General features: G+C 43.3%; 1 protein-coding gene across 2 annotated transcripts in view; it reads right to left on the minus strand.

Annotated features, from left to right (window-relative positions):
* The window catches only part of CAMK4 (calcium/calmodulin dependent protein kinase IV), a 564,785-nt gene that overhangs the window by 157,210 nt on the left and 383,515 nt on the right, over window positions 1–24,060 (minus strand). Inside the window, exons 5-6 of one of the 2 annotated variants that reach the window (XM_075601861.1) lie at window positions 22,869–22,946; window positions 2,094–2,166 (exon numbers count right to left, since the gene is read on the minus strand). In XM_075601861.1, the coding sequence (XP_075457976.1) occupies window positions 2,094–2,166; window positions 22,869–22,946 (151 nt within the window). The remainder of the gene's footprint in view (window positions 1–2,093; window positions 2,167–22,868; window positions 22,947–24,060) is intronic. The other variant, XM_075601870.1, reaches the window with a different exon arrangement.

The following is a 24,060-nucleotide window of genomic DNA, read 5'->3' on the forward strand; positions in this document are numbered from 1 at the left end:
TAATTAGAAGGTCATTAGGTCTTCAATAGAAATCCTTTTTAATTTGCCAGTCCATTCTACACTGTACCTGTATCTAAATGTGAGTTGTTGTTGTGTCAGGATAAGCACATGTATTCATTATCCCTATTTTATCTATGGCTATGACCTGGCATGTTTCAGGTTTGTATAAACATTGCTGTGAATGACATCCTGAGATATCTTTGCAAGTGTTTCGATCTGAACTTTCAAATCAGTAATACACGATGATGGGGCCTATGCACTAAGCAGCGATAAGCCACTTATCACCACATTATCGCCAAAAAAGCCTACTGCTATTCAGTAAGCTCCGATAAGTCAGAGATAAGAGAGCTTTTCGGCAGCCGATAAGCCACTTATCGCCAGCCTTTCAAACTCGTGCTATTCTAGTAGCCCCGATTATCTTATAGAGGCTAATCGCGGCTCAAGAATAGAGATTTCCTCTCAAAATCGTCTTGCCAGGAAAAGTTGGCAAGAGATTAGTGAGAAGCTGCCGATAAGCTGCGAGAGGGGACTTAAAAAAATAATGCATTTTTCCTGCATCGGATTGATGCCGGGAGTCTCAGTAGCTGATATCCATTAATATCAGCACCGGAGACCCCCAGCATCAATCCGATGCAATAAAAATGCATTTACAGTCAACTTCATTACTTTAGCGGCTAACTGCTAAGGCAATGAAGGGGTTAAGGAACAACAGCAGCTTTATTGGGGGCAGAGGGGGTGAGTGAAGCGGGTGCTTGGCCCTTCATTCACCCTCTCTGCCCCCCAATAAACATTACAATATGTACTAAACACCAATAAAAAACCCAACCCTTGTGACCCCACATAAAACCAGATTAAATTTTTGATACACAGGATTGATACCAATGGCCGGCGGGGGTCCCAGGGTGGTCCCCGCGGGTGTCCTTGGCCCTCCAGGTGGTCAACGAGAAAGAGAGAGCTCTCTCTCTATATATAGTAATTTTAGATTTATTTAACAAAAATACATATAATTTACTATTGCTTAATTCCTAAAGATACATTTTTACTCCTGGGATACAGCACCCCTAATAATTATTATAAATCATTTTTTAATTACAACGCACAAAGCACACATGTCCAGTAATATATTTACTATCCAAAAACTAAAAGGATATTTTTAAAGCCATTCATGGAAAAAAAGAAGTGAGTTAGCCTCATTCACAGTAGCATGAGCAGATGAGGGAATAAGGAAATACGTGTACAGTATTAAGGAAGACATGTGGAAATTTAATTAAAACAGAAAAACAACAGAGACATAAAATGTTTGCTATCTGTATTTACAGAGCTAGATTGCATTTTTAAGCCACTCTAATGTAATCATGTTGTACTGTGGGTGCTCAATAAAATAATAATAATTTACAGTACACTTAAATGAGATACGGTTATAGAAATTAGATTTTTGTTGCTGTTCTACTAACTAGTAATAATATACTTTCCACTTTAATTTACATTTTATGGTGCTGTTTCACGATTCATAATTCACCTTACTTGTGGTTACAAAACAAAAATCTGTCTCAAATTTCAAAATCAGTACAAATGTGACAAACCATCTTGTACTGTACAAAAAATAATAATTGCTATACTATACATAAAGTTGCACTACCATTTACGAGTGAACTTTGTTCCTTTATTCATTTTTTCCATTTGCATTGTATCAAGAAAATTGATAAGTGGACAGGAAGCAGTTGTGGGTTATGAGCTACAGTATATTTATTAGGCACTGATATGCCTTCTGCTGTTGTCATGGGTGAGTGAGCCGGTGTTCCCTACCATTTAAAATCCCCAAACACCATAATCATTGTTAAATGTATGATATAACATGACTGGCAAATTCAAGCAGTTTTCTTCTCTGACTAAAAATCATGCTTTAAATAAATCAGGCTCCATATATATATATATATATATATATATATATATCATAAAAAAGAAAAACAGGAAACTTTTGCAAAATGTTTCCTCTGGATCTTTCAATATTGAAAAATCCGAAGGACCCACCTGTCAACCAACTAAAAGGAAAGATTATTAAGTGTGAGTCTATAGCACAACTAAATACTTACAGCAACTGCCTCCAGGATTTGTTTTACAGCATCAGCAGCATCCCGCTCACTATAATATCCCTTTTCTACAATCCTGCAAAGAAACCAAGAAAGATGGCTGAAGATCAGAGATCACATGTAGAATACAGTGTAAATGATGCTACAAATGTAATATCGCCCCATTTTGTGTGACTATATTTACCGAGTGTTGGTATTAGAGATGGTGAAACCTCTGCGCAAGTTCTTGAGCTTGCCCACTGTAGTGGCCACGAAAACGTTGCAAGATATCAAATTTAGCCAAACCACCAACTGCACCTACTGTATGTTACTTAGGGAGCACCTTGACAACAACTTGTACAAAGAATTGTCTACAACTAGTGAATATTTGTATTCATTAATATTAATGAATTGATGTATAGCCTTTGTTTCAATGTTTGCTAAAACTGAGTGTTTTTTTTTCTTTTCTTTTTAATAATGAGAGCTTCTGTGAAGCAGGTTTGCACATCTCTAGTAAATATTGGAGTATGGCATAGTTTAATTTGAGATATAAATGTAGAGTAGTCCTGAATGCTCCAAGAAGTTTGGTAAGGTTGTGCTAGAACTCATGAAAGGTGCCACTAAAGCAAACTAAGGAACTGCTTAGGGCCCAACGAGCTCAAGGGCCATATACTGAGACATTGAAACTATCATTCAAATGAAGAGTAATGGTGTCTGTCCCAGAACTCTAAATTGCCCCACTGTGAACACTTGTACTATAACAGCTGTGGTAAATTGGACAGCCCTACCACAAGGTCAATGTAGTTATATAAGTAATATGTGGTGTCTCAGAAACCTAAAGGGTTCCCCTTCTCCCAAAAAAAACAATCTATATATTAATAGTTCTTCTTACCATGGCAATTGGTTAGAAGAAAAGTCCATAAAAGGGTATAGAGAGAAAGGATCTATTATTTCTCAAATGTGTACAAATATAAAGATATCTACAGTGAAAAGGGAATACGTGATCTCTTACTTAAACCACCTCTTCTCTAAACATATATATAGTGAAAATCTGTGTAAACAATGAATTTGTCCAAAGAAGCAAAAACAGAGGAGGGCAATACTTATCCACCAATTACAATGGTCTGGCAGACAGAGGAATAATCTGCCAGGCAAAAGTAGAAGATATGCTTCTGAAGAAAGCTGCTATCAAGAATCTGTGTAAGAGATACATGCTGAAAAACACAGGGCAGAAACCAAAACTAAGGGGGAGGAGGGGGGGAGAATTTAAAACATAATTTACAAAGGGGGCAACATTTTGGGAACAAGCCCCTTCTTCAAGCCCGTTTCCACAAGTAAAAATAACTGTGGTACTTCCTCTAATCTGAAATGTAGAGCTTTCTCACGATCAATTAAAGTATAGTCAGAAGTCTGAAGAAAGTCTCCTTCTCTCCCGGTGGTGTCAGCAGATCAATAGAGAAGCAGCACACACTGTTTTCTGACCCCGTTTTAAAGCATTTATATCATACTTAACAGTTCATACTTCAAGTGTCAACTGTACTTAACACTTGAGTTTCTCTGTCACTGTGAGATATAGTAGTTTACAGGCAGATGCTTACCTCCTATGGAGGCACCATAATACAACATTTATTATACGCAAAAATTATTTCACAAATAAAACGTGTATTTCTGTTTTGTTTTCATATTCACATAAAGGGGAAGTAGTGGTAATTGCCCTATAAACCCTGGTAATTTATCAAATCAGTCATTGATCGTTAAGCTGTTGTAATTAGCTGGAGATTCCAAACATCAACTAATGGAAAACAGACAGTGAAGTGCTTCTCAGCTCTCACACACAGGCAGAAATTGGTACAATAGGTAAAAGGTATGTAGCCCCCTTTCCCTATGACTAAGGGAAACTACGCATGCTGAATACCTGCCTGCTCATAGGAGTCCTAAGCTTCCGCCGCTGAGAGCCTGGGGTGAGCTCGCTATTCCTTGGGTACAGCGCCTCCACCCATGAGGGATCCCAATGTTGGCGGGGTAACCCTCACAGGAACCAATACAGTAGAGAATAATACACACAGGTATATATATTGTGTATGATATACAATGGAGAAAAGAACCCCAGTAAAGCACTCATACACTGTGTATGAGTGCTTTACTGGGGTTCTATTCTCCATTGTATATCATTCTCATATTGCCCCATTAGCACCTACACTCATCATTATCAACTCATTATTGCAAGCAGTAGCGGGGGTTTCTCTATAGTTTATTATATATATTGTGTAGCCAGGATTGGTTAATGGCTACAAATCTGCCCTTCTCCTGGCAGTAAGCCCTGGTAAGAGCAGGCCTGCCAGGATTAATTATGGGTTTTCCCCACTCCCAGCAGGTTCAGTGATTCACAGGGGAGGCGCTGCGACTAGGCTTGTGTGTGTCCAATCAGGGACCCAGACCTGGTTCCTGCTTTTCCTGTACTTAAGAAGCTGCACACCCCAAATTCAGCAGTAGTCTCTAGCCCTGAGAGAGACAGGTTCTCACGCAGAAGTGCGGATTGGTTGTGCACTTACTGCTTTCTCCCCTTAGGGAGTTAGGAATTATACATACCCCTGGCTCTAATAGGGAGTCAGAGAACAGCAAGGACTGCTGTGGGGGCCCTGTACCCGCAGTGGAGGTCCAGGGTACATTCGGTCACTGGTGAATCAACACTATCACAACAGCAGTACAAACGGGAGTGTCCCTATCTGGGGGGCTGGACAAATTTACAATACTGTGGCTGAGTGACTCTGGGCCTAACTGGAACCTACAGGGACGTCTGGCCTAGTCAGGGCTACTGGCACTCTGGACACTACCTGCTTCCTCGTTGTCTCCTTCACGAGTGAGCGTGTGGTCTCTGTTCATGCCAAACCTCTATCTTCTAAACCTAGAGGATTCTGGAAAGTAGTCCCTCCCTGTGGCTTGCAGAGCCATCCAAGATGGCTGTTGCATTTCTATCATTCTGCGCATGTGCACCACGTTACATTGCGCATGAGCGAGATCAAAATGGCGGCCCCCTGGTTTTGCTGCGGAGCTCCGGCGGTTCAGAACTCCCGGCTACCACCCTCCCTGCACTAGAGGTATGAGGGGGCTCAGCTATATCCTCCTCCTGGTGGAGAATCCAACGTCCCCACTTGAGAACAACATACACAACTTATATATAGTAAAACTGCAGTGCATCACACAACTTAACTGTACAATAGACTTCTAAACAAGATTGAACAGTTCAGTGAGCATGATCATAACCTGCTCCGAGACAGCTGCTGAGACTCATAGTGAGGTGCCCATAATGAATCATACGCCATTCTCATTGGAGGGCATCTCACTCTTTGACTCTTATGAGTCTCTTCTCCTACGTACAGTATTCTTCAGTGGAGAAGCTACCATCAGCTTGAGGACCTGGCCCTCTCATAAGGTGTAACTCAGTCTCTGCACAGTCTCTATTTGGTATAAAGCTCGGATTCCTAGGGTTGAGTGGTCATCTTGTTGAAGCCACTGGGGAGGGTACATGAGGCACTGGCCCGTTAACCGTTACTTTGCGGCAGAGGTCCTTTCCAAAGGATCTTGGTCAGGTGTCGTTACAGTATCCAGAGTTTCATTGCACTCCTCTGATTCACTTGTCCGCACTACTGGAGTTGGGAAAAGATAATAATATACACCCTAGTATTGATGAGAACCTCAATTTCTCAGAAGCAGGTTGTGCCAGGATTCCCAAGAACACAGCAAAATCTCATATATAATATAAAAATGTATTAAATAAAAATATTTCTACATTTTAGACAATCGCCAAATATATTATTTGGTTTACCTAAACCTTGTTCAAGCTTGAAAACAATACAAGCAACAATAATACCAATAAAAAATTACCTAAGCAATATCTCAATGACAGCGACCGTGTCGGTAGAAGCATGCTTCACTAAGGAGGGGTTGTTTTGCTGGGTAGCCCATCGTATGGCTTTAGCAACTGGATCTCGCATCTGGTGTATCACCAACTCTTTCCATCTCATGAAAGTATTTTGTGTAATGGACATGCCTTCTGGATGGCAGTAGGCGGCAGGGAGTGCCTTGGAATGACATCCCAGTGAGTCGGCTACCCTGACTTCGGAGAAAACGATCTTATCCTCCATTATTGCTGCGGTTGAGCACATTGCCCGAATCGCAGGTCCAGGGGTTTCTTCCCACGGGTCGTCGTCTGGCATTGCACTCAATCCAGGCCTTCTGGACAGAGCATCGGCGCCGATGTTCAAGGGCCCTGGCTTGTATTTTAGTGTAAACAGATAGTTTGATAGGGCAGCCAACCGTCTGTGGCCGGTGGTGTAAAATTTGGTGGTGGTCAAGATGTAAGTCAACAGATTGTTATCGGTCGATACAGTACATTGTAGGAGACCACGTACAGGTAATCGTGTCATTTATTGACTACTGCCCACTTGAGTGCTAGAAATTTCAATTTGTGAACTGGATAGTTTTGTTCACTCGGCGTCAAGCTGCGGCTCTCATACGCCACTGGGTGGAGCCAGCAGGGTATTTTGGAGGTAACACAGCTCCTAGCCCATTGAAACTGGCATCCACATGCAGGATATACGGCTGCTCTGGATCGGCGTAGGCCAAGACAAGGACTTCCATGAGGCTTTTCTTGAGCCCTGCGAATGCCTTTTTGCAGACGGATGTCCATTTGTCCCCAAACGGTGCTCGTGGAGTTGGCTTTCTGGGGGTTCCTCGGGGTAGATCTTCAACAGATTATTGAGGACTTTGGCCTTGCTGGAGTACCCCTCTACGAATCTGCGGTAGTATCCAAAAAAAAAACAGGAACATCGTAGCTCCTTCACGTTATCTGGTCTGGGCCAGTTCACTACGGCTTCAACCTTAATGGGGTCGGTGGCCCACATAGGTGACCGAAGTGTGGAAGAAGTAAAATTTGTCCAGGGATAACTTCAGGCCTTCTTTTCAAAGTCTCTCCAGTACTTTCAGAAGGCGTTCTTCATGCTCTTCTAGTGTTTTGCCAAAGACAATAATATCGTCCAGATAGACTAGACATTTCCGGGGATTCATATCACCGATGGTCTTTTCCATCAATCTCTGGAATGTCGCAGATGCACCACCGGGTGAACTGGTAGAACCTGAGGGGGCAGACAAACGCTGTCTTCTCCTGGTCTTCGGGGCTCATTGGTATCTGGTAGTATCCAGATTTCAGGTCCAGCACGCTGAACCACTGAGTGTCAGATAAGGCGCTGAGAATTTCCTCAATTCGCGGTAAGGTATATTGGTCCGGTACCGTGCAATGGTTCAGGGTGTGGTAGTCTATGCATAGGCAGACGGATCCATTCTTCTTGCGTACTACAACGATAGGGGAGGCATAGGGGCTACGGGACTCCGTTACGATACCTTCCGTCTCCATCTCCTTCAGGACATCCCTAACATCCTCACATCTCTGGGGGCTATGAGTCTGGAACGCTCCTGGAATGGAGTGGTGTCATTCAGTCGGATAATGTGTTTAGCACTCTTCCTGCAGCCCACATCCATCTCACTGGTGGAGAACACCTCTTGGCGTTCTGCCAGCTTGTTGCTCAGCCGTTTCTTCCATTCCACGGGCAGGGTCGATTCTCCGAAGTCGAACTGCAACCCGGTCGAAGATTCTTGAACAGTGGCCGTGCTCACATGCGCCAGGGATTCTATTGGAGTAACTGGGTATATACAACCCAGTACTTGCCCAACGTCAAACCGTATATGGTGAGGCAAGACAGTCTGTATGGCCACCTTGAATTGGCGAGTGAGTGCAGACTTCCACTCTTTCATTTCAGGGACCACCTTGAATCCTCTCTTGGCGTCCTCTTCTGGTGGGGTCTCTAATGAGACGTACTAGTCGGCCTCGGCGCATCCCGGGTAGTTACTGTAGGTACAGCGGCAATGTGTTTCACTCCCCCTGGTGGAATCTCTCTCAACCCCTTTTCCAGGTTGAAGAACTGTCCGAAGCCTTCTTGAGCAGAGATTCTATGGCATTCCTCCTTGAATATGGGGTGAATCCATAGAGATGCTAGGGGTAATTCCCCTGCTTCTTGCAGGTAAACTCGGATTAGGGCCCTCACCACATCTGCGTCCCCAATATGATGGGGGAATTTGGGTGTTCCCGGGGCTCGGGACATAGCAACGCTTCTGCTTCCATGGGGTGGGATTTTTTAGTATTGAGCTGCGATATGTCCAACCGCACATGAACCACACCATCAATGGGTTAGTCTTCGCTGCTAAGGCCCCGCAATTTCATCTTTTCCGCCGACCGCATAGACAGATGCTTGAGGTGCAGGTCGTAGAAGGGGTGGTAGATGATGGTCATCTGAGACCCAGTGTCTAGCAATGCAGAGGCATAGATTCCTTCCACTAGGACTTGTATTATAGCTGCAGGACCTACACAAGTGCAGGCATCCGGTGGGGTCCTCTCTTTGGGACTAGGTGCAGAGGCACTATCTGAGGATGTGACGGTACCTCTGCCGAATGCACAGTGAAGGCCATGGCTCCAGGGGTGGAGGTGTCTGGCTTTAGGCAGTCCTGTGCGAAGTGCCCTTCTTTGTGGCAGTTGAAGTAACAGTTGTCTCGTGTTGCATTGAAGCCAGGGTTAAAAGACGATCTCCGAGGTGTCAAATGGGTCTGTTGTGGAGAGACCCTGGGGTGTATTGTCCTCAGGATTCTCTTTCATTGGGTCTCCCCCTTAGAAGATTCCCGAGATGTCTTGGGAATGTGGAAATGTAACTGAACCTCCTGCTACCGTATGTAGCTCATCAATTCTAGGAAGCTAGGGGGTGTCTTGGCCCGAGGGGCGTCTCGCATCATGCGGGCTATAGTTTGTGAGGGTAGAGATCCTTTCATGAGCTGTTTGAATCTGTACTCATTTACTACAGCGGCAGGGATAATTTTCTTGGCGAGCAATCCCAATAAGGACAGTTGTAAGCATCGAGTAAACGTGAACAGTTCTTCTCCCTCGTTTTGGCGGAGAGGAGTTCGACCAACTCCTGGGCAGTGACTTCTCCCTCGGCCTCGTGGTGCATTCGCACAAGTTGGACGGCTGGGGTCCGTACACACTCGACTATTCGCTGTCTCTTCACGGACTCTGAGCAGGACCATTTGTTGAGCACGTGCAGGGTATGTTCCCTGCATGCTCCAAACTATTATTCTCCTATGGGAGTGGGTGATATCCCGGAGAAAGATTTGAGTTTGCGGTAGTTGTGGGACTGCGAGGACTGTGCTAAGGCGTCCACCAGTTGTGGTAGTGTTACCCCCAAATCTGAGCCTCCGGTCGACAGGTGACTATGGCAGTCACGCTGGCAGCTATGGACTGGCTCCGGGCTCACTTTTCCCCTTCTGGGGATATAGGAATGGTTTGGATGTTCACCCTGGTAAGGTACCTCTGGTGTAGGTCTTGCACTGAAAGTTACCATTGGTATTGGTAGATCTGGGTATATTAATGGACAACCCGTGGGCAGGGCTTCCGGAAAATACATGGCCCCAGGGCCATCCTCTTCACATATTTTGTGGCCTGCAGCAACTATGATAATCCAACGGTATGTAAGGTCTCTATTTCGGCCTATGGGCCGGGTGTTGGCTAAACCAGGAAATTGTCTTAGGGAGGTGCAGACTTCCCGCAGGGGTATATCGGCTGGGACACTGCGACAACGTGGTGGGGAGATTCGTGAAACTCCACTGCCCACTGACGGACCTTTGCTTGGAAGGTACAAACATTGTTCCCTAAATTTTGTACTACTCTCTTGGGCACCCCAGGTCTGAATCTCAGCAGCACCTCCAAATGTAGCTCCCTTTCACTATGACTAAGGGAAATTATGTGTGCTGAATACCTGCTGGCTCACAGGAGGCCTAATCCTCCGCCGCTGGGAGCCTGGGATGAGCTCATTATTCCTTGGTACAGCGCCACTACCTATGAGGGATTTCAACGTTGGCAGGATAACCCCTCACAGGAACCAATACAGTAAACAATAATACACACAGGTATATAACTTATATTTACTGTAACATACTATCACATCACAATAACAACAACAATACATATATCACACCAATGCAGCAACGCAATGTGATAACTCTATCTCCCTCACAGTATGGAGGGTGCCCCGGGCACCTACAATCCAGTGTCGACGGAACAGTACCCACCCAAAAGTGTACGAAGCTAGCGCTATCCTCCCTGAGATGTGGTGGTGCACGGTGGGTACCTTCCTGGCTACAACAAGGATATTATGGAGATCTGGGGTTAGCAGGGCCGCATCTGTGGTCCCACGATGCGGGGTCTGCAAAATCCCCTCACGCCTTTCAGGTCTTGGTCCACCTCGTGGGGGAGCCCCAGCAGGAATGTCTCCCGTATTGTCTATGGAGTCCTGGGCCTGGTCCTAGGCTGCAGGACACTGCGTGACCGTCCGGTCACCGGTGAATCAACACTATCACTACAGCAGTACTAAGCGGAGCGTCCCTATCTGGGAGCCTTTCCTACAATACTGTGGCTGAGTGACTCTGGGCCTAACTGGGGCCTGCTGAGGAAGTCTGGCCTAGTCCAGGGGCTACTGGTACCCTGGACACTACCTGCTTCCTTGCTGTCTACTTCACGACTGAGCGCGGGGTCTGTGTTCGCGCTAAACTTCTATTTTCTAAACCTAGAGGGTTCTGGGACTTGTAGTCCACTTCCTGTGGATTGTGGAGCCATCAAAGATGGCTGCTGCACTTCTATCATTCTGTGCATGCGCACCACGTTACACTGGGCATGCTCAAAATGGCGGGCCCCTGTACGCTGGTTATGACGCAGAGCTTCGGTGGCTCACAACCCCCCGGCTGCCGCCCTCCCTTCACCGGAGGTAAGAGGGGGCTCGGCTACAGGTAGAAGAAATAAAAATAGGCATAGTACCTGCTAGAAAGATGCTTTAACACCATGCATATCGAATTTAGCAGCCCCAATACAGAAAAGTATTGGGAAACAGTGTTTGTAAACAATTTTTCTTACAAGTTTTTATCCTTCTAGTTCTTCAACTTCGTAAATGGTGGGGTGTAGCTTTGCAAAGTGAAGGTGGTAGTTTCAGTACTGAAGGAATTGATGGTAGAATTTTTCTTAGGCATGGAATATATCCCAGAGAATAACCTACACAGATTTAGCCTTCGGGTATTTTGCACGTGCCAAAATGATTTAGTCCATTATCAGAATTCCATGTGGCTTGTGCATTATTTTACAAAGACTTGCAACTTAGCAGTTCTAAGAGCTGGGGTATTTTACACCATATTAATTACTTTTCTTTTTCCAGGGTGACGGGATGGTATTGATAGGGGGCTTTTTCGGATATAATCAGCTTTATTTCATAATGAGCGGGAAATGATTTGTGATTGTGGGATTGGAGCGCAATTCACAAAAGTCAACCATTCAGTTGCTGCCAGCGCATCCCAGTTGCTTTCACCTCCTTGTGTGCTTACTGCAGGGGGAATATTATACTGACATGTATGAGTTGCTCTTGCAACTATTTGGAGACGTTGAGTTCTTTCCTAGATTGGGCAGTGCGGGTTGTGACGAGAGTGTAATGTTTTGCATTACATTAATTTTTTTCCTTTTTGTGGAGAGAGCTAACTCAGAAATGTGTCAGCATCTGTTGTGGGGTTTTTAAAGAGCTCATGGGGAGATTTAGGGTTCCTTAGGCTATACTAAAGGCCCTGTGTTTTGTCGTAGGTTGTTTTGTCCTGTGTTTTGTCTTGACATTGAGGTGGACACCATGGGGGTCCTGGCAGCAGTCAACGGGATCCCAATCTAATCTCCTCCAGTGGGTATGCTCTTGCTGGCTTTGATGCAGCATTGCTTGGGCAGGAACATTTCCTTTTGGGCTAAGCATGTGCCTACAGTGCAGAAAAAGGTGGCAGGTGCACTCTCATTTTCCATTCACAGAGTTTCGAGAAGTGGCACCAGTGACAAACCTTTAAGTGGATTTCTGTTCATAGGTGCTTTGGGACCTGGCCGTGGTGGATTAGTCGACTTGGTGAGGAAGTTGGTTACCTCCAGGGGTGGACTAGCCAGGGGGGCAAAGGGGCAATTGCCCCCTGGGCTGATTCGATGTAAACAAATTGGGCCGGTGCAGAGAGGAGCTGTGTGCTATCAAGCCGTCCCTAGAGAAGTGTTTTTCAACCAGTGTTCATAGGTACCCTAGGTTTCCCGTGCGTTCCCTAAAGGGTCCCTTGTAATTTTAAGGTCATTTTAAAATTGCACCAAATACAGAAGAATTTACAAAGCCTCTGATCTCAAACTCGGTTAAAACGCATTGAGGTTCCTCAGAATTTCATAGGGTTTCTTGACCAAAAAAAGGTTGGAAACCACTCCCCTATAGTATGTGCCGCCCTTAGGCAAGCACTAATAATAATAAGGATGCCACCCCCAAAGAGAAACAGCCCCCACCCCCAAAATAAATCCCAGATTTTTTTTTACAAGAAAATCCCCCCCATCCCCTCCTAGGTAGGAAGCAGGGGGTCTGCAGAGCTGTACCTGCCTTAATTTGAGTTCTGGGGACCCCCTGCTTCTTTACATACATACCTCTTTAGGGGGTACTGATATATCAGCTCAGGTTTAGATGTCCCATTACATAGGCCAATAAAAAGCTGTGACGTCATATGTGGTTTCCTATTGGTCCATGTAACCGGGGGCTTTAAACCTGAGCTGAGACATGGCACCCCCTAACACATGCACACACATACCAACAAAATTGGGGTTGTCCACAGCACTCCGGAGTATTTAAAATAAAGACATTCTATTCAAGCCCTTATAATACAAAAATGAAAACAACTGTGCAACATTTCAGGGACAAACTTTTAGGCATCCACCATCCCTGGTGTACATCCTGCATGTAAATTTATATATATGTATATAGTGCATATCTCTCTCTCTCTCTCTCTCTCTCTCTCTCTCTCTCTCTCTCTCTCTCTCTCTCTCGCTCTCTCGCTCTCTCGCTCTCTCGCTCTCTCTCTCTCTCTCTCTCTCTCTTTCTCTCTCTCTCTCTCTCTCTCTCTCTCTCTCTCTCTCTCTCTCTCTCTCGTGTGAGTTAAACACATTTGTGTTTTCTGTGTAGTTCTTTGAGGCTGCATATACAGTACACTTGAAAAGGAAATAAGGCATTAAACTAAAAGTAATTAAAAAAAAATAGTTATTACCCAGAAATTAGTTGTATGCCCATGGGTTATACTGTAGTTGCGTCATTGTGCTCTATTTGGATTTAACAAGCATAAGAAAGTAGAATAACTCAGATGACAGCATGAAGTGCTGGAATGCTAATGAAGAGACACAACTGAACATCAACTAGGTGTCAAAAGCAATTAAAAACTTGTTCCACCGAGTTTATTACCTTCAAATCCTAAACGTAAAGCAATACACTGTCAAAAAACAATGCATTGCATGCCTCTCCAGCATTGAAGAGGTTAAGCCACGCACCTAATAATGCCAATTTGGAAAAGGCTATAAGATATATGGAGAGTTAACATTTATACAAAGAGAAGTATTTTGTACAGGCTACCTGTTATTACATCAAGATGTGTTGGTCTGTTTCGGTGGGTTTATGCAGAGATGATATTACAATGGAATACAGCTGTAAGCAGATGCAGGTGTACAGCAGAAACAGAAGTTAATCAGAAAAGCAGTAACAAAAGTTTGTGGCTATTTGTACAAATGCTTGTAGTCTGGGAAAAAAATACTAGAACCAGTTCTAATAATAACAAGGAATGATTTGGGTATTGGGTTATTACTAGACCAGGATTTCCCATTATCTGGGGAAATTGCACTAGGGAGCTAATTGCAGCTCACCTGGACTAATTAACAGGCATTGTTAACAGCTGCAAAGCTGAGTTAGCTCGTCCCTCTCCCACTACCACAGCAAGGTGAGAGCTGGGAGGCTGCACAGTAAAATTGCCTATTATTTGCTAACCTTTATGGGGTTTTTTGTTGGTAAATAGACAAGCCACACAACTGCAGATAAGCTGATCTGTGTATAGCTAGTGCTCAAGAAGAGCAATTACTTTTGTTTTGTTAAGTTTGTTTTACCAACCTGCTGCTGTATTACAGAAATAAGCACACTTGCATCTATGCTGAACTTGGTCTCTGTGTGAATTCCCCTAGAAGGTGGTGTGTTACAGTGAGGCCCGGACTCTCACGGTGCAACAAGAGACTAATTTGAACCTTCAACAGGCACAACAGGCTGCCACTATCCTCCCTAGACTGATGGTCTACTTGAGCTGTTAAATAAGACCCTAAAGACCATGCCATGGAGGGTGATTGATGAAGATGGGAAAAATTGGGATTACTTTTTTCCCTAACTGATGTTCTCCATTAGGGAAGTACCCCAAGCTTCCATAGGCTTATCCCCTTTTGAGTTGTTATATGGGCAACATCCCAGAGGGCTATTTGATATAGATAAAGAGACCTGGGAACAGATATCTACCCCACACCATAGTAAAATTGAACATATACAGTAGCTCAAATGGAACACATGGCAGCTGTCATGTCCATAGTGAGGGAGCATATGCAGAAAGTCAAATAAGCGCAGAGAAACAGCTATACTCAGAATGCTAGAATCAGAGTTTTCCAACACAGGGATAGGGTACTAATCTTGGTCCCTACATTAGAGAACAAGTTCCTTGCGACTTGGCATGGCCCAGATGAGATTATTATAAAAGTGGGTAAAGTTAATTATTAAGTAAGGCAGCCAGGAAGAAACAGAAAGGGGGGGGGGAAGGAGAACACAAATTGGGTGTGTCTCCTAAAAGAATTCACTATGCTGCACTCCTACATTACTTAAAATTTAACTTTTAATGAATTTACATAAAACATATATTACCAAAACGCCGTGTATGGTGAATTAAAAATAAATATTTATTTTTAATTCACCATACACGGCGTTTTGGTAATATATGTTTTATGTCAATCCATTAAAAGTTAAATTTTAAGTAATGTAGGAGTGCAGCATAGTGAATTCTTTTAGGAGACACACCCAATTTGTGTTCTCCTTCCCCCCCCCCTTTCTGATTAACTTTCAGTTCACAGTTTTGCACCCGCATATTTGATTACCATTATTATCCATTTATACCCTTTCAATTTGTGTGGCTCTGTGATCACTCCCTAACTCCCGCGTTTTCTCTAAGCCAGGAAGAAAACCTGAGTAGTTATATCACATAAACCTGCTAATGACCTGGAAGGAATAGGGAAGTCTTAGTTGCTTTAAACCCCTCAGACCATCCTATCTCTGACTCAGAGGTAAATATATTAGACTCTGTCTGTCCATCAGAAAGAAGAGGTCAGGGAGTTGGTCAGGAGAAATAAAGATGTATTATCTGTGGTACGAGGAAAAACTAAGGAAATCAAACATGACATAGTTACTGAACCAGTAAAAAAAAGGTTAATCTTAAACCCTAAATAATCTCTGAAGCCTGGAGGGAGACTATAAATTTAGAGGTGAAGAACATTTTAGACCTTGGGGTAATTGGAAAATCTAATAGTGGGTGGAACATCCCTATAATACGGGTACCAAAACCTGGCCGCACATTAAGGTTCTATAATGACAATCACAAATTAAATAGCATTAAATCCACAAGAGAAAAACTACTCCATAGTGGAGGAGTGTCTTGCTATTAAGTGGGTTTTAGAGGCTCTTAGATACTACCTGTTAGGAAGAAAATTCAGGTTAGTTACAGATCATGCTCTGTCGTGGATGAGTTAGAATAAAGAGAAAAACTCAAGAGTGACCAGATGGATCCTTAGTTTACAACCATTAACTTTCACTGTGGAGCACAGAGCAGGTCTGAAACAGGGAAATGCTGTTGGGATTACTAGGGTGCACTCTTTAATGTCCATGGTCACTCACCCCATTAGATTTAGCTGGGGTTGAGGATATGTGAAAGAGTATATAGAACAGTGATTGAAGGGAGGTATATAAAACCTTCCTGAGGAAGTTAAAAGCCCCAGGGAGAGATGTTGGCTGTGCAAGTATTCTGAGACTTGCAAGTCATGCCAAGGTGCCTGGAGTGGAATATTTGGAGATAAGACTGGACTGGTGCTCTAGCAACCTTAGATACTGTAGCTGCTTAAAAGGTCCAGACTAGGATTTCCGCGTATCTGTTGGAATTCTAAATGGGAGTTAATTGCAGCTCACCTTGGCCAACTAACAGGCAGTGTTTTAAGCTGGAAACTGAGTTAGCTCACTCTCCCCCCACTACCCCAGCCAGGAGAGAACTGGGAGGCTGCAAGGTAAAATTACCTATCTTTTTCTAAGCTTTATGTTTATTTACGTGATAAGAGGGTATGCCACCCAACTGCAGTTAGGGTCATCTGTGTATAGCTAGTGCTCAAAAACAGCAAGTACTTTTGTTTTGTTTTGTTAAGTTGGTTTTACCAACATGCTGAAGTGTTAGAGAAATAAACACACTTGCATCTATGCTAAACTTGGTCTCTGTGTGAATAACCCTAGAAGGCGGAGTGTTACAGTGAGGTGCGGACAATGGTCAGAACATCCTGGGGGCCCTTTGTCACACTTACATCTCATCTCCCATTTACCTACCCAAGATTCCAGTGGATAAATCTCCTTCTGTAGAGAAATTCCATCTACAGAGCTCCTTTAAATCTGAGCTACTAACATGAGATTACCTAAATAGGTGACATCCATTAGTTTAACAGGTATCCACAAAGCTAAATATATGTGTAGCCATGTAACCTCTGGCTACGGAATCCCTCTGCCTAGCACGTAAGTCCTAGTACCAGAGCAGGCAGTGTTAGGGTTAAATCTGCCCTTGCTGTAGTTAGCAGTCCCCTTGAGTGACAGTAGGGGTGGCTTATGGTCAGGGTACTGCCCATACGGGGCTGAGACCTGGAGCCCCTCCCCGGGTAACAAAAATGGGCTGCAGCCTAAATTTAGTCAGAGTTGGAAGTGTGGAGCCAGGGCTCTGGTTCACTTTCCTTCCCCCCTCCCCCCCTCAGGGGAGTGGGACCAGCTACCCCACACTTCACCAGGGAGTGTGGGAGTCAGGGATAGACGTTTGGGGCCTCAAGCCCTGGGGGTTGAGTCCAGGGGAACAAGAGATTGTACATGTTGGTATGCTGTATGAAGAATAAAGAACCTTTACTGTTTATACTCCTGCCTGAGGCTGCAGTTCTTCAGGGAGAGGGTGGGAGTGTTTTCCATAATGGACTGCAACTATCCACAATAGGCCCTGTGGGAATGGAGGCACTGCAATACCAAGGAAAGAACAAATCGAGCACTGAAAGCCTGTCCTGTCTATCCCCAACTACCATTGGCAGATGCTCAGGGCCTACTGTGAACCAAACAGGTAGCACCAACACCAGGTAACAGCGGTGAATCTCCCTTATGGTGGGGGAGCATGGGTTACATATGCAAAAACAACATCCATTAGTGAGCTCATTGGCATAGCCTTAACGCCAATTTAAGTTAGCACAGCAGTGTGTTAGCTTCAAATAACATGGTGTTAAATCTGTCTTACCCAAAGGTGACATTACCACCATCAAGACCCTGAATAGGTGTTTTATTAAAGTACAGCCTGATAGGTTTGGGCTAATATTCTGTTCTCTTCGTGTGCAGTAATACCTGGTAAGGGCAGGTATGCCAAGAGTAATTATGGGGTTTCTCCACTCACTGCAGTTCAGTGAGTCAGAGAAGGTAGGCACTCAGGTCTTATGTCCAATTAGAGTCACAGGGGTGGATCTTACTGAATCTGTACTAAATGAACTACATTTCCTAATATAGATCAGTTCCTCTCCCCCCTTGAGAGAGGATAGTCTACCCAACCAAGCTGTCAGGGCTTGGCAGGCTTGTGGCCCTCCCTCTGGGAGAGGTGGGAGACTATTCCCCTTACTCCACCAGGGTGTAAGGGAAGAGTACGGACAGCTTCTAGGGCCCTGACTAGGAGTGTTTGTCCAGGGACATTCTTTGGTGACGGCCTGCTGATGTGCTGCTAAGCACCCTGCTGTAAGATGGGCAGTCTGCCATGTGTCGGTGTAATAAAGTCTTTTCCTGATTCACTATACTTCTCGCCTGAGACTGGAATCTATCAGGGGGAAGCTGGAGAGAGAGTTTCTCATGCAGAGGTTCCTCCCCACCCTGGGGGCTGCACGAGATGGAGGCACTGCACCAGTTGTAAGTAGAATTCAGTGTTCACCCCACAAGCCTGTCCTGTCCATCCCCTATACTATCATGCGGGAGACTCAGGGTCCTCTGTTGCCAGCAGGTTTGCACCACACTAAGACATGTAGCCAGAGCAGTATTTCCCCTAGGAGACCCTACTGTATGTGAGACTGGGTGGGGGAAAGAGGGTTACAAAAGTAAAACAAGAGAAGACAGGAGAGGAGAAGAACCTTGTAAATAACAATATGATAGTTCAATTATACCTAACTGTGGTCTTACACTTAAAGCCGCAGTTCAGTCAATATTCTGCATGTGTTTTTTTTTTAATAAATCAGTTCTGTAGTAAGAAAAAATACTTTTAGCATTTTCTGTTTTTAAAAAAACAACTTTGAAAGACCAATTTTCTTGTATTCTATTTTAACAACCATTTACTAAGGCACTGCCCCTTCATGTCCTGTCACAAGCCCTGGCATACCCCTTTGTCAGCCCTGCCCTCCCTCTAGCACATGTCAGTGCAGGAGTGCTCATAAATATTCATGAGCTTCCACTGAGTGACAGAAGTAGAGGAAAAACATATCCCATATCTAAAGGTGTTGCCAAATTTTGCCGATCAATACATGGAGAACGAATTGACTGGCAGCTATACAGTTCTTTAGAGATTGCCCACATGAAACTATTGAATTAAAAAAATAAATTTAAATTTTTTTTAAAAAAAAGACTGAACTGCAGCTTTAATCAGACCCTATTAAAAGACCTATTTCAGGGTCTAGATGTGACTAACTCCAAGTTTAGCTGTGACCTAACTAACATAACATTAAATCCCTACGTTAACTATAGCGGAGCTCTGTGGATATACAGAGTTTGAGGGAACACCTGTTTCGCATATCATTAACACTAAAGTCCGTTATAGTAACTCAAGGGCTTGTTACAGCTGAAAACAGCATTTAATGCATTGTTAGTGAGCTTTGAAGCCCACTTAGCAGTTAACGAGATGTTACTGAAGCTTTGTGGATGTACTCCATGTCCTCTTATTTTTTTTCCAGTGAAAATATCCATTTCTAATATAATTCTTTGTTAAATTAATAATTATGTTTAACAATATAGGGTTTCCAAGGCGTCACTCATTATTAATCATTGTTCTTTTCCATATAATTAAATCATTCAAAATGTTTCTATGTGTATATACTCAATTTTGTTAGATAAATATTCATGTTGTTGTTGTTAGAGCCATTCATGTTTATGTTCTCCTATTTGCTAAAATGTTTTAATCCATAAGCGATATCTAGGGTACCAATTACACAATTACTAGTATCAATCACTTTGGGACTATATAAGTGTACTGCATGACTGTAGCAATATCCCTTGGGGACGTTGCTATTGCGTATTGCGTCACCATGCCGGAAAAGACAGGAGAGATACAGTGGCAAGGAGGAACTAGGAAACCTGCTGGCGGTTGCTGGAGGAGCCAATTCGGAGGCGACTCCAGCTGTTCCGATTCTCGGATCGCGTCCAGCATCTCAGTGTGTGGATTATCACCTTCCCATTCGCCTGCTGTGATGGAGCATGAGTTTATCTCATTTCTTCCAACGTTTGTGAGTGTGATAATTTTAATCTGTCCAGATGATTAAATTGTTTCTTGGATTTTACACATGGAGCGAGCGCTTGTTCTTCTTTCTTTTATAGGTATTTTTTTAAACAAATTCACATATTCCCCATAATCCAGAATCTAAACCAAAAGAGTAGTGGATAATCGAATAGCCTCCCAACAAAGGTGGTAGAGACTAATACAGTAAGGGAATGAAGAAATGCTTGCGATAGTCTCTACAAAAAGAAAATCGAGGATCGAATAGGGTCTCAGGTTTTACACTAGGTGGGATAATGGACAGGCTAGGTGGGCCGAATGGTTCCTATCTACAATTACATTATATGTTTTTCGGGTCTACCAATGTCATATGTGATCCTCCAAATCGGCTATGTCTACAAAGGAACCTGTTCGAAATCAAGGATCATAAAGGCAGTGAAATCAGAGAGATTTGGCTAATAGATGAATAGTGGGTGAGGGTGATTCTGTAATTTGTCATGAGTGATAGACATACAGTAGACTAGGATAGCACATGACTAGAAAGTGGAGAAGTAATACCCCAATGATTACAAAGTTGTAACTATTTTGGAAGAACTACAAGGCATTTGTAATTATATCTACTGTACATGGCAGTCATAGGTAGTACCAATAAATGTAAAAATGCGTTTAGAATGGAGATCATATTTACTTCAGTAGCCATGAACAATTTTGTGACTAAATACTTTTAGTATCTCAGGAATGGAAGATGTCATTACTGGGTCAAATAAAGTTAGGCTAGTAGCGTTACAAAGTTACAAACAATCCAATAATCTATTTTATGTTGAGCAGTAGGGGGGTTCTATTTGAAGGTGGCAGGCAAAAATTATATTAATATCAATATTTCTTTCAAATGGAAACTGTGGTACGATATGTCTATGAAGTAAGTGGTTAGGACCTAAAAGGAAAATAATAGTGGCTGTTCAAATGTGTATAAATAGACATACTGACTACTGCAAGACTGAAGCCTTCAACAGAGAATTCCGAATCATTTACTTTACCAGCCATTCTATCACTCTTGTTGTTTTTGTTTGTGAGATTTGTGTTAAAGTTCATAGAGTGAATGGTATCCAGAGATTGATAAAGCAACTTTATTAATGGATGAGAGTTGGCCTAACTTCTCTGTCTGTAGATGTATTGCCTAGACCAGGCTGGTGCAAATTCAGGCTCAAGGGCTACTAACAGGCCATGTTTTCGGTGAGATGTATACCTCAGTAAGTTCTGTTAGTAATAAATCGAACTATATTTATACAGCCAGGTCCCCTCTGGGTCCCTGTTTGTCCCCCTTACCTCCGAGGAGGCTGTGGCTGGAGCGGAGGCTGCAGGAGCTTGCGGGCAGTGAAGAGAGGTAGCTCCGATACTCCGGAGGCTCTGCGGTGCAGCTGGCTAGTGCGGGCTGCCATATTGCCTGTCATGCATGCGCAGTGGAGCCCTGCACATGCAAAGAGTGTCCTGAGGTGCGGCGGCCATTTGGGGGGAGAGGTGCGCACGCGCAGTAGTCTTATAGTAGCGGCGGCCATTACAGATTAGCTCCGCAGGGGAACTACAATCCGAGTATGCCCAGGGGCTGCAAGTCACATGGCGCGCAATAGTCAAGAGGGCTGTGAGGATCACAGAGGACTAGCATTGATACATTTGGTGCGCTGTGAGGCCTAATTTGCTCCCTTAAGCCCAAGGTAGGCTTTGAGTCCCTACCAGCATGTTGGTGCTGTAGGGAAAGGCCCCTTATATAGGGACATTTCCCTTTAGCTTTTAGTGTCAGGGACACAGCAGAGACGCTCCACCAAAACTTGTAGCCTGTGGTCTGGGACCAGACCACCACCGCAAGACAGAAACTCTCTTCAGGTGGGACACTCCAGCGGGAGTCCACGCAGAGACGGACGCCTTCGCTGACGACGTAGGATCAGACTGGTCTTGTCAACACGAATAGAAAAAACAGTCTCCAGGGCACTCCTAAGCCAAACAGGATCACAACTGAATGAATAATAAACGCTAGTCTCAAAAAATTGAATAAAGTGAAAAAAGAATTTATTGCAACATAGGTGAACAATAAAAGTTCCTCCTACGCGTTTCATCCAACTAGTGGTCTAATAAAAAATCCAATACCAATAAAAATACAATGAAAAAACCTGTAAAAGAAAAATAACATACATTCAATGTTTTACTTTTACAGGTAACGTCCAAAGCCCTTTTCTTCTTTCTTTATCTTCATCTGTTAATTGTAATCCATTTTGGGGTCCTCTATCTTCTTCTTCATCTGTATCTTCTTCTTCATCCATCTTCATCTGTAAGGCATTGTAATCCTAGTGGTCGAGGAGGTCCTCCCTCCTCAGCTTCTTGCCATCAAATGAAGCTGCACAGACTTTTATAGGCCTGTGACGTCACATTGGAGTGCAAATAGTTCACATGCCATCTGATTGGCTGTGAAAACCATGTGCTTCCTTTCCCTTTAACATGACGTCACAAAAAGCAACATGACTGCCGTCACATGGTACTTCAGCCAATCCGATTGGGAGATGTATATCCCCAATCTGATTGGTTGTAGTAGACCATGTGACTCCCTTTGGATGACGTCATATCCTTTCCCAAAAATTACTCTCCCAATCGGATTGGCTGAAGTACCATGTGACAGCAGCCATGTTGCTTTTTGTGACGTCATGTCAAAGGGAAAGGAAGCACAGCCATTCTGATTAGCTGGCTTCACTCCCTTTACATGCAGTCACATTAAAAAAAAGGCATATGGTTTTCACAGCCAATCAGATGGTGTGTGAACCATTTGCACTCAAATGTGACGTCACAGGCCTATAAAAGCCTGTGCAGCCTCATTTGACAGCAAGAAGCCAATGGAGGGAGGACCTCCTCCTCCAATAGGATTACAATGCGTTACAGATTAAGATGGATGAAGAAGAAGATACAGATGAAGAGAAAGAAGAAGAAGATACAGAAGAAGAAGATGATAGAAGACCCCAAAATGGATTACAATTAACAGATGAATATAAAGAAGCAAATGACTTTGGACTTTACCTGTGGCCCTTTGCTGTTTGGGATCGTGGATTGGTTGGAGAGCTTGCTGATACCCCAGGAATCGGAGGGTAAAGACATCTAAAGGTAAGGAAAAAAATTGAATGTATGTTATTTTTCTTTTACAGGGTTTTTCATTGTATTTTTATTGGTATTGGATTTTTTTGGGGGCCACATTCATTGCAAATGTATTTATGTATGGCCCTTTAGGGCTACACAGTACATGTATACATACAGTGACAATGAATGGCATTTTGGACAAATGCTTGCTTTGATGTATTTTAAATGTATTATGGTACTTTGTTTTTTTGTTTTTTTTATCTATTTATTTTATGTTTTGATTTTGTATGCTGGCATTTTTGGTGGAGTTTTCAATGGCTTATTTCGGGGGGTGTTGGTGTTTGCTTTTTAATAGTGGCTTATTTTTTGTATTTTGAATTTGACTGATGGTGTTTATTAGGAGCTTTCTTTTATGTATTGATGGTTTTGTTTTGGTGTTTTAATCGTTAATTCTGGTGTTTAATTGGTATTTGCTTAATTGAATAGTGGTAATATTGTTGTGTTTACCTGCTTATTGTTGTTTATTTGGTGATTATTTTGAATGCATTGGATATTATTTTTGATAGTTTATTTTTAGGTTGATCATTGACTGGCATAGTGTTAAATCATGCCCATATTATATGGGCATGCTGTACCCACTGTGTCAATCAATTGTTTTCTTGGCATTTGTTATGTGTTTAGTTTGCTATGTAATGTGTTTAATTTGGGGCCTGTTTTTTGTTTACTGCACCATTTATTGCTATAGTGGTAAATCAGGCCCATATTTTATGGGCATGATGCCCACTGTACCAATGAATGGGTGTAGGGTGGGGGTAGTTGCCTGGGGAGGGTGGTTAAGCCTCCTGTATGTGGAGAAGGGGATGGTGGGTTATCCCCTTAATTACTATAGCGGTTAATAACTGCTAAAGTGATTAAGGGGTTAGGGGACATTAGATAATATTTTGCATTGTTTAGGCAACGGAGGACGGTATTGAGAATGAGGACGGCCTTAATCGTGGCAGCTTGGCAGGGGTGAGTGCAAGTTTTATTTACTTTATTTCTGCTGCTTAATGTTGTATTTTAAATGGGCAAATGCACTATTATCCATATCTGGATAATGTTAATTTTGCCCATTACTATACTTTATGTGTTATTG

This window comes from Ascaphus truei, chromosome 1 (genome assembly GCF_040206685.1).
Source record: "Ascaphus truei isolate aAscTru1 chromosome 1, aAscTru1.hap1, whole genome shotgun sequence".
NCBI classification, from domain to species: Eukaryota; Metazoa; Chordata; class Amphibia; order Anura; family Ascaphidae; genus Ascaphus; species Ascaphus truei.